Source organism: Phaenicophaeus curvirostris, chromosome 28 (assembly GCF_032191515.1).
Source record: "Phaenicophaeus curvirostris isolate KB17595 chromosome 28, BPBGC_Pcur_1.0, whole genome shotgun sequence".
In the NCBI taxonomy this organism is placed as follows: domain Eukaryota; kingdom Metazoa; phylum Chordata; class Aves; order Cuculiformes; family Cuculidae; genus Phaenicophaeus; species Phaenicophaeus curvirostris.
In genome coordinates this window covers 3,518,535-3,528,981 of record NC_091419.1, presented here as the reverse complement: position 1 = coordinate 3,528,981, position 10,447 = coordinate 3,518,535, and the positions used below count along the sequence as shown (strand labels likewise).

The 10,447-nt window shown below is 58.8% G+C and overlaps 1 protein-coding gene across 1 annotated transcript; it reads left to right on the top strand.

The window, feature by feature from the left end:
• The first annotated feature begins 2,106 nt into the window (after positions 1 to 2,106).
• MISP (mitotic spindle positioning) lies at positions 2,107 to 9,011 on the top strand. Its single transcript, XM_069878289.1, has 5 exons — positions 2,107 to 2,208; positions 4,095 to 6,245; positions 7,087 to 7,298; positions 7,682 to 7,720; positions 8,392 to 9,011. Exons 2-5 carry the CDS (start codon positions 4,220 to 4,222, stop codon positions 8,476 to 8,478), a joined length of 2,364 nt encoding a protein of 787 aa, XP_069734390.1. The 5' UTR covers positions 2,107 to 2,208; positions 4,095 to 4,219; the 3' UTR covers positions 8,479 to 9,011.
• Positions 9,012 to 10,447: the final 1,436 nt, after the last annotated feature.

The window sequence follows — 10,447 nt, the reverse complement described above, 5'->3', positions numbered from 1 at the left end:
TTCATGAGTGTAAGAGCCATGTGTGGAGGCATTCATGCTGTCACTTTGGTTGACAGCCTTTCCTCTGCTCGGCAGCTTCTCTGTGCTGCGCTGGCTGCTCGGTGCTCCCGTCTCAGCTCCATCACCTGCCAGCCAGGCAGGGGCACAGTGCTTTCAACCTCTACGTATCCCCAGCCCCGATGTTGCCCCAGAGACTCCTGTTCCCGCACCCACGGTGGCACCAGGCAAGGGAGATGGCCAGGTGTTCCACGCTGTGGCAGGATCTCTGCTTCCGAGGGCACAGGGAAGGGCATCGTGGCTGGAATGCTGTCCCGGCATCACCATGTTTCCAGCCCTGGCGTTGGGGCGATGGCCACGAGGAGCAGAGAGGAAGAGGCAGATGGAAATCAGGATTCTGGGATGAGAGGGATGCAAGCATGATGCTGGAGGATGTGTCCAGCTGAAAGGGACGTGACAGCCTAGTTTCCTGCTTGTCCCAAGGTGTAGGGCTGGGATCAGGGCCCCCCAGGTCCTCCCACCATGTGTGGCCACGGGTCTTTGCTCACCCCCAGATCCCACTTCTGCCCAGGGTCAGGATGCCAGGGCTGGTTCCTGGTGCCAGCACAGAGAGCCAAGCACACACCCTGCGGCGGGCGTGGTGGCTCCCTGGCTCCCTGGCCATTGCCTGTGGACTTTGTCTTTACGCTGCGGTAAAACAGGCTCCGCTCTCCTGCCCGGAAACGCAGAGCCGCTTGGCAGCCGCACCAAATCACCAGTACTGGAGCTGCAACCAGAGAGTGTGGCACCCAGGGGCTGGGCACGGGGTAAGTGGGACCCCCTGGGCACCCCAGAGCTGGGGTGAATGGCCCAAACCACCCCGCTTGGGCTATCGTGGGCAGCAGTGGGACTGAGAGGGGCTTGCTGGCAGGAGAGGGCACTGGTTGGGAGCAGAGGTGTGGTGGTGAGGCAAAGAGGACGAGGACAGGGACCTCCTGCCCCTGACGCAGGCACAGAGAAGGGCTGAGCATCCTAGCACAGCATCGCTGTGCAGGACAGCGGTTCTGGGTGCAGCTGCCAGCGATACTGTCCACTCTGCCGGGGTCTGGCAGCTGCAGCAAAGGACAATGAGGGCATCGTGGCCACCGTGCGGCTGTCCTGCCCTCAGCCTGGTGGGTACAGGGTGCCCGAGGGTTCCTGACCAGGTGCAGGGTCTTCTCCCTGCTGGGGAGAGGATGATTTTGTCCCCCAAGGGAGAAGGGAGCTGCCCCGCTGGCAGAGGCCGGTGGGGAGCAGGGACAGAGGTGGCAGCACCAAATAAGCACCCACGGCCAGGCTGCCAGTGCCAGCAGAACCAGGGCTGCCGCGGCAGCGAGGACACCCGCCCCAGCCCTGCGTGCGCAAACACTGGGTTATCAGGCCAGGAGAGGCCCCGTGGTGTAAACAGGAGAGTGCAGGCTCCTGGCATGGTGGCTCCCAGTGCAGCTGCTGTGGTGTTTGCTCAGGCTCACGGGCTTCCTCGCACACTCCCCAGCAGGTACCACCGCGTCCCCTAAAACCAGGGGACCACGGGCATGCTCCGGGCATGGACTCGAGGGGCTGTGAAGACGCTGGGGGCTGACTGACTGGGCAACCAGGCAAAGTCTGTCCCTGCAGAGCTGCTCAAGGTCTTCCCAGGGCTGGAGAGCTCATGTTGGTGCTTCTCCATGGGGAGAACCGAGCCACCAGGCAGAGATCAGCCTGCCTTGTGGCATGGGGTTGGGAAAGAGCTGGACATCTTGGACCTCTTCGGAGTCTCAGGACTCCTCAGGTTCTCTTTGGAGACTCAGGACTCCTCGATGCTGGAGTTGTGCCTGTGGAGAGGCAGAGCATGCCTGCAGGAAGGCGAGGAGTGCAGTGCTGAACCACCGCACTGGTGCATCGATGCATTGGCACGTTGGCACGCTGGTGTGTGCCACAGGGCAGCCCTCCAGCCGCAGACGCCAGCAGGGGTGACGATGGCAAGGGGAGGACTAGGAACAGGTCATTGAATAGCAGCCAGCGCTGAGCCCAGCGCAGTTCTTGGAATTCCCCACGGGCTGAGCTTATCAGGGCTCCGCAGCCGTGCCAGCGCCGTGTCCCCTGCACCCACGTCGCCTGCCGCAGCCACTCCCCACGGGACACGGCTCAGGCAGGTGCCACTCACGGCCTCCCCAGGGCATGGGGACCCCCACTCTGACAGCTCCCCAGACTGTAAGTGCAGCGCGGTTGGGGTGGGGGTGAGGGCAGCACCGGGGTGTTCAGGGTGCGTGTTTCGTCCGGCCTTGGAGGGACTGGTTCCTGCACAGGGCTCGGCTGCAGCGAGGGTGCGTGTGCTCACACCGACTTTATCTGCCGCTGGCACGCTTGTCCATGGCTTGCACATCAGCAGGTCTGGGTGCACCCCACAGGGTGGAGGGGGCACCCCGCAGCCCACTGCATGATTCCCAGGGTGGGGGGATCCTGAAAAAGCCCCAGATGTCTCTGTTTATGGTGAGGGCCAGGCCAGGCTGGCTGGTGCTGCTGTGCTGCCTGCTCTGCCCAGCCTCTCCCCTTGGTGCCAGGGTAGGATCCGAGCAGCCCAGCATGGGTGAGGACAAGCTCGGGACCCCCATGTCCCCCCATTCCTGCAGCATCAAGCAGACAGGGCCGAGCTGAAACAGCTGGATTGTTTTGGTGCCGCTTCGGGAGGGGCTGTGCCGGGAGCCCCGATAACAGCCCTGCTGGTGTCCCTGTCCCCACTCCGCTCCTGTGCTGCTGCCAGCACTCCCCAGCGTAGAGTCCCCTCCCAGCAGGGACCTCCAACCCTTCCAGATGTAATGACAGGTGTGAACAGGCAGTTTTCATGATCCAGGTCATCAGGGCTATAAAAAAGCAATAGTGAATTACAGGAAAGAACATGAGGAGGTTCAGCCGGGCACAACACATCAGGAACGGCACTTCCCGAAGATCTCATCCCTATTCCTACTCCAAGAAGTGAGGTTGAACCACCCAGGCTGGGCACAGGCACCAGGCAGCGGCACCACCACGGTGTAGGGGCATCACCTTGAGATGCTTCAGCTGCTCTGATGAGATCCAGGTGCTCCTGCTCCAGGAAAGGCTTAAATGGCCCCTCAACTGTAGCACCAGCCCTTTGTCTCAGGAGGAAGGTGAGCAGGGGGAGCTCCATCACCAGTGCTGCTGCAGGGAAGGAGGCACACCCAGGGCACGGGGCATCCATCCTGGGGGTGATGGAGGAACCAGCAGCTGCCTGCATCCATTCGAGGGAACCTCAGCCTGAGCTGTGCTCACTGGTGCCCTGGCTCCTGGGGTCCAGGCTGCTCCTTCACCACATCCTTGCTTCCTTTGCTCCCAGCATTCTCCCAGGAAGCTGAGAGCACCTGGAGAGCGGTGCCCGGTGCTGATGCTCTGCCAGGAGCGGTGACAGCACGGTTGTGGCTACACCTGGGCAAACAGAAGGAGAGGATGTGCTGCTTGCCCGCGGGCACGCCCGGCTCGCCCAGGGTGTACGTGCGTCTCGCTGGCACAGGGGCCAGGCTGGAGATGGCATTTACAATGCTGCTGCCTCGCGAGGACGCCTCCCAACCCAGCACCCACTGTCTCATCCAGCTCCGGCTTCGTTAGTGCAGGAGGAGCCACACCAAGGTCAGGGCAGTTTAATCCCACTCTGCGTGACACAGAGGTTGAAGTCCCTCCTTTTTATGAGCCATGGAATCATTTTATGATCCCTGCTGTTTCAATAGCCTCCTTCACACAAATGTACAAGGAGAAATTCCAGGCAGAGGTGGACTCAGTGCCACTGATGCCCCTCCCTGCCATGAGCGGATGCTTCCAGAGCCACCCATGGCTAGCAAGATGTTCAAGACCCCGATCTGGTGGGAGGTATCCCTGCTCATGGCACGGGGTGAAACTGGATGGGCTTTGAGGTCTCTTCCAGCTCAAATCATTCCATGATTGCTCCTTACCTGGTGGATGTGGTGAGTTGTGAGGGTGCCTGTGCTGGAGGTGGCAGGAGCTGCCCAGGGCGGTGGGGAGCTGCGCAGCCGCAACCTCTGCTCCTTCTGCTGTTCTTAACATCCTCTGTCCCCTCCTTCTTGCAGGGCCAGCCAGGTCCTGCCCCTCATCCTCCGGTGAGCCAGGAGTCCAAGGGCGACCTCGAAGCTGAGCAGTGTCCCTGGTCCAGGACAAGGTTGGCTGAGGATTGAATGCTGACTCTCCCCAGGAGATGGACAGAGTCACCAGACATCTGGTCTTCCAGGTCCCACAGACCTCGCACAAACACAGCTTTAACGACGCCGACTCATTCGGGGAGCAGAGGGCCAACAGTGACGATGATGTGTTTGGCTCCATTCAACACAGCAGCCAGAAGGTGGAAAATGGCTGGAAAATGAGGTCAAGGTCACCTTCACATTTCCTGGATGGTGGAAAAGATGTCTGGACACCATCCCCAGACAGGGAGTCCAAGCTGGAGGTGGTGAGGTCAGGAAGCTTGTACGACGTCAGGGTTTACAAAGGCGAGAGGAAGCCCTCGAAGCTTTACGATGAGGATGAGGAGGAACAGTACAGGGTCCCTCCGCCAAACATCTCACCTGAGAAAGCCAGGGAGCTCGCGGACGAGAGGAGGGAGGTCATCCGGAGCCAGGTGATGAAGAAGAGCTCCACCATAGCTGAGAGGTGGAGCTCCCTGGATGAGCTGAACTCTCTAAATGCCGGCAGCCAGGGTGAAAGCAAGGACTCGGGCAGCTTCACCACCACCTTTGCTGTTTCCTTTGACAAACCTTCCTCGAGGAGGGCAGCAACACCTGTTGACCCTGAAAATATTGACACAGAGCAGATCAACTTCTCTGCTGCTCGACAGCAGTTCCTGATGCTGGAAAAGACCAACCCAGGCTCTTTCTTCAGCCCAGGGCAACAGGCCATGTCTCCACAGCCACAGCCAATAACAAGAGTCTCTAGACAGGACTGGCGCAGCCCTGAGATGGCCACGAAGCCTGTGAGAGGTTATGGTGGTGCTGGTGCATCTGGGCAGGGCAGGACAGACAAGAATGTTTACCAGGTTTATAGTGCATCCTACAAGACACCTGTGAAGGAGGTTTACGCTCCCAGAAGGGCTGATACTGACAGGTCATATCCCACCAGGAATATGTCCAGCTTGACCAAAGCATCTTCCAGAGAGGACTTGGACTCTGGCTTGGGTGAGATGTATAATGAAGGCAATGCAGGCTACACTAGTGATGGAAGTGCATCCAACGAGACCTTCAATGGCCTTGTGGATCTGAGGACCAGCAGCAATGGCCTGGACAAGGAGACAAAGATCAGCAATGAGACGCCCATTGAGCGGGAGATCCGCATGGCAATGGAGAGGGAGGAAAGCCTCTGGAAGGAGAGGGGGATCCAGCGGCTGACCTCCAGCAATGAGCTGGTGGAGATCCAGACCAAGCCTTTCCTCTCCATGCAAGCCTCTCCCGGCCCCGGCAGGAAAGGAAAAGACAAAGGCCGCGCTTCCCTTTACGTCCAGAGGGAAATCGAGCAGGAAACCAAGCGTGAGGAAGATCTGAAGAGGCAAGGGAGGCTGCTGGGGACATATGACAGGGGAACGCAGCAGGAGCTGGACGAGCGCAGGAGGGTGTTTGAGCAGGAGGAGCCCCCTCTGCAGAAGCCCACCCTGACGAGGAAGGCAGATGAGCCAAGGAGCTTGGTCAATGAGTTTGTGGTGGAGCAGCCCACGAGCTACAGCCCCCAACCTGTAGAAGACACCAGGGAAGGAAGGAACCTTCCCAGATACTCAGTGAGCATCACACACTTCCAGGCGTCCCACCCGCACTTTGTTGCCAGCGAGAAGAGCCAGGACCAGCCTCTGGTGTCCCAGCACGTTTCCGCTAGCGCCAGCAAATGGAGGAGTGAGGATTCCCAGGGAGGAAGGCTTCCCAGCTCCACCCTAAGCCCCACCGACACGGCTGTCCTGCCCAGAGAGTACTTCTCTCTCTCCTTCTGGAAGCCCAAGGTCTCCTTTGTGGACGACATGGGGACACAGAATCCACTAAGGAGGGAGGATGGCCGAGAGGAGCAGTACAAGCTGAGGACCTGGAAGCCCCAGACATCATTGCTGATTGAGGAGGAGATCCGGAATGACCTGCAAAGGGAAGAGGAGCTGCAGGAGCAGCGGCGGAGGCGGCAGCTGATAGAGGGCTACTCTGTGGTCAGCAGTGACGGCGTTCCCCAGGAGAGCTCCCGCTCGCGGCACAGCTCCGGTAAGGGGAGGAGAGGAACAGCGGGCTGGGGACAGAGCAACTGTGGGCATCGCTCCTGCCCTCCCGTTCTGTGCCTTGTGGCTCTGAGTCTCAGCAGGAACCATCAGAGGGGGCAGGAATGGCACCATGGGGTGTCCATCCAAAGGGACCTCCTTGAGGAGGTCAGCAGGTACCTCTTCCAGGCATAGGAAGACCTTACAGATGATGTCCACAGTCTGCATGAGATGCCTCTCATGGCCAGCAGCCAGAGGTGCCCTGGGCTCTCCGTAAGGGCAAGAGTGGCCACAGCAGGGGCCAGTGGCGACAGTTACGGGTGGAAAACATTGAGTACCAGCCTGGAAGAGTCTAGCTGCAAGTTTCTCCCTGCAATGATTTGCTGAGTTGCCTTGTAAGGACTCCCATGGGTTGGTAGCAAGTTGTCCCAGGAGAAATAAGTCTCCTTGGCTGGGATTGTGTGGTCAGCCAGAAGTGGTTGAAGTGCAGTCCCTGGAGCCAGCCAAGCCTGTCCAGGGCAGAGCAGCTGTAGGGAACTGATGATGATGAGGGATGGGCTCTGCGAGAGCAGCACAGCTTTTGATTCCAGAACTTCTCAAGTTTTGATGACTGTGAGTCGCGTTACTGCAGAAAACAGTGCTGGAAGCACCCAGTAGTGCCCAGCTCATGCATCTCCCTCCCCTTACGACTCCTGGCTGGCACCCAGACACAGGGTCCCAGCCATGACCAAACCCACTGGACCAGCCAAGGAGGCCAGTGTGGGGCAGGAGCTCTCCTCCATCTGGAGCCCCAGCCCCAGGAGTGGTCCTGGTGTCCCTCACCCCCATGATGATTCTTTCTCTTGAAGCCGCCTCAGGTGTCAGCGGCAGCTACTCGGTGTCTGGGTCTCCTGTCTCCACTCCAACCCCACACCAGGCAGGGGTCCTGGGGCTGATCTCGTCCTTCACCCCGCTGAGAGTGGCCGGTCCTTCCCAGGGCAGCACAGAGACCCTCACCTCCGACTCGGCTCGTTCCAGCCCCTTCGAGGAGCGGAGGAAGAGGGTGAAGGAAGAAGGCAAGGTGAATGCACCCATACCGCCCACACCGGGCAGGATGTGATTGAGGGGCTGGTGGCTCTGGGGCTGTAGGACCCTGGAGCTGGAGGAGCAGCTGCTCAGCTCAGTGGGAGATCTGGAGGTGGTGGCACTGGTGAAGGGTTGGGCTGAGCCCCCAGGTCGGTGTCCGTGCTGGGAGGGTTGCAGGGGACCTACAGGACAGCAGGGTCCTACCCTGAGCTGTCACCCCACTCCAGGAAGGGCTCGAGGGCACAACTGCATGCACTGTCCCACCTCACCTCTCCCCTATCCAGCAGCCTGACCCTCCAATAGGCCATATCCAGCTGCCTCTGGATATTTCCCTGCAAGGTTGCTGTTATCTGAACCTTTTTTCCCCTCTTTTCACAGTACGCCGGCATTGAACCTGTTGACAAGATCAACACAGAGGTAAAGCCCTTCACGTGCTCGAGGGCTCTGCTGGAGCTGCTCTGACTCCTCATGTCCTGGTCCCAGGTCCTGGAGTTGGATGGGATGGGCAGGGTCTTGGCTCCAGCAGAGCCAGGGGCATCGTTTGGGTGGGCATCGCCTTGGGCGGGATGTGGTGTGACCACTGTCCAGCAGATTGAACACCAAGGGAGGGGCTCCTCGCTGGGAGGGCATCCTGAAAAATAGATGATCTGAGGGTTGGAGAACCAGGCTGAGAGAGTTGGGGTTGTTTAGCCTGGAGAAGAGAAGGCTCCAGGGAGACCTTAGAGCAGCTTCCAGCGCTGAAAGGGGCTCCAGGAAAGCTGGGGAGGGGCTCTTGAGCAGGGATGGAATGAGGGGGAATGGTTTTGAGCTGAAAGATGGGAGATTGGGATGAGATCTTAGGAAGAAATGTTTTGCTATGAGGGTGAGGAGGCCCTGGCTGACGTTTCTCAGAGCAGTGGTGGCTGCCCCATCCCTGGAGGGGTTCCAGGCCAGGTTGGATGGGGCTTGGAGCCCCTGATCCAGTGGGAGGTGTCCCTGCCCGTGGCAGGGGTAGAACTGGATGAACTTTAAGGTCCCTTCCAACCCAATTCTATGATTTATAAAAATATCTTCTTTATAAAACTCGCGGTGCCTTGGGGTCTCTGTAGGTTGTGGAGAGCACCCGGGTGATTCGGCACAAGAGCCTCATGGCCCAGCGCTGGGAGGCAGGACAATACGTCCGGGATGACGACTGAGGGGCCCTCGTGGCCACCGGACTCCACCGTGCACTTGCCCAGCTTGGGACTAACCGATCGAGATTCCTGATCAGTTCAGCTCCTGGTTATGAGCAGAATCAGAGACCTGGACACTGCACATCGCATCCTTTTTTAATGTAACAGATGATCCTTCCGATGCCTTTGATGCGCTCATCGACCTTTGAGGAGCGGGAATACTTTATTTCTTAAAAGGGGAAAAATTAGATCACTTGCTTTTAATCGCTTCTGCTAGGAGACAGCTGGATGAAATCATACGGTAATTTAACGGCTTTCTCGTTGGGAGCCTGACCTCTGGCTTACAAAAAAAGCGATGGGTTTAGGTTTTTAAGTCCCATATCGTCGGGCATCACCTAGGAGGATGTCCAAGTGGATGCTCGCCTTTGGATTGAGGTCAGCACCACACTGGGAAATCAATGTTTCTGCTTAACTCCTGCCTTCTGCTGACACAGGGCGACAGAATAGATAGAAACGCTGTTTATTGTGCTAATTTATTAAAGACTCGCTGCTCTCCATCATCGTTCCTGGCTGGATTTGTCCGTCTTCTCCACTGGTTTTGGCATTTCCAAGGGTTCCTGGATATTGAGGAGAAGGGGAGTGGGGATGGGGGTGGGATTGGAGGCTTGTGCTGGGAGCAGCCCCGCGGAAAAGCGGCTCCAAGGGGGGAAAAGGTGGGATAACGGCAGCGGGAAGAGGGGAAAGGGTGGGAGAGGCGGCAGCCGCCATGCAGAGCCGCCAGAGGCCGCCAGGGGGCAGCGCGGCCCCCGGAGCCCAACGGGGGGGAAGGGGGAAGATGGCGGGGGGGAAGGGGCTAAGATGAGGGGGAAAGATGAAGGGAAAAAGGAGGGAGGTGAAGGGGGGAAAAGGAGGGAGATGAGGGGGAGAAGATGAAGGGGAAAAGGAGGGAGGGGAAGGGGGGAAAAGGAGGGAGGGGAAGGGGGGAAAAGGAGGGAGGGGAAGGGGGGAAAAGGAGGGAGGGGAAGGGGGGAAAAGGAGGGAGGGGAAGGGGGGAAAGGAGGGAGGTGAAGGGGGAAAAGGGGGAGATGAGGGGAAATGGAGGGAGATGGGGAAGGAGGGAAATGAAGAGGGAAAGGGGGGAAATGAGGGGGGAAGGAGGGAAATGAGGGGGGGAAGGAGGGAAATGAGGGGGGGAAGGAGGGAAATGAGGGGGGGAAGGAGGGAAATGAGGGGGGATAAGGAAGGAAGGAGGTGAGGGGGAAAAGGAAAAGGAAGGAGGTGAGGGGGAAAAGGAAGGAGGTGAGGGGGGAAAAGGAAGGAGGTGAGGGGGGAAAAGGAAGGAGGTGAGGGGGGAAAAGGAGGGAGGTGAGGGGGGAAAGGAGGGAAATGAGGGGGGGGAAGGAGGGAAATGAGGGGGGGGAAGGAGGGAAATGAGGGGGGAAGGGGGGAGGTGAGTGGGGAAATGGAGGGAGGTGGGGGAAATGGAGGTGAGTGGGGAAATGGAGGGAGGTGAGGAGGGAAATGAGGGGGGGAAGGAGGAAAATGAGGGGGGAAAAGGAGGGAAATGAGGGGGAAAAGGAGGGAAATGAGCGGGGAAAAGGAGGGAGGTGAGGGGGGGAAAGGAGGGAGATGGGGGAAAAGGGGGAGTTGAAGGGGAAAAGGAGGGAGATGAGGGGGGAAAGGAGGAAGATGAGGGAAAAGGGGGAGTTGAAGGGGAAAAGGAGGGAGATGAGGGGGGAAAGGAGGAAGATGAGGGGGAAAAGAAGGGAGATGGGGGGACTCACTGGTTGCCCAGGCTGCCTGGACACTGGCCCAGCTGGCAGCTCTGCTAGCCCTGAGTGTGGCCCACTGGTGAGCCAAGAGCTCTTGTCCCACTTCTCAAAGGAACAGGCATTCCTAGAAATCCTATTCCACCAAATGTATACACAAATGCATTTAATTAACAAATAAAGCTTCACAAGTTATTTCCATCCGGACTCCAGCCATAAACATT

Excerpts from the sequence above, each read along its gene's own strand:
- MISP (XM_069878289.1), top strand. The coding sequence starts at position 4,220 with ATGGACAGAGTCACCAGACATCTGGTCTTCCAGGTCCCACAGACCTCG. Across the intron at positions 6,246-7,086 it reads CCGCTCGCGGCACAGCTCCG|CCGCCTCAGGTGTCAGCGGC; the intron begins GTAAGGGGAGGA and ends TTTCTCTTGAAG. Across the intron at positions 7,299-7,681 it reads GGGTGAAGGAAGAAGGCAAG|TACGCCGGCATTGAACCTGT; the intron begins GTGAATGCACCC and ends CTCTTTTCACAG.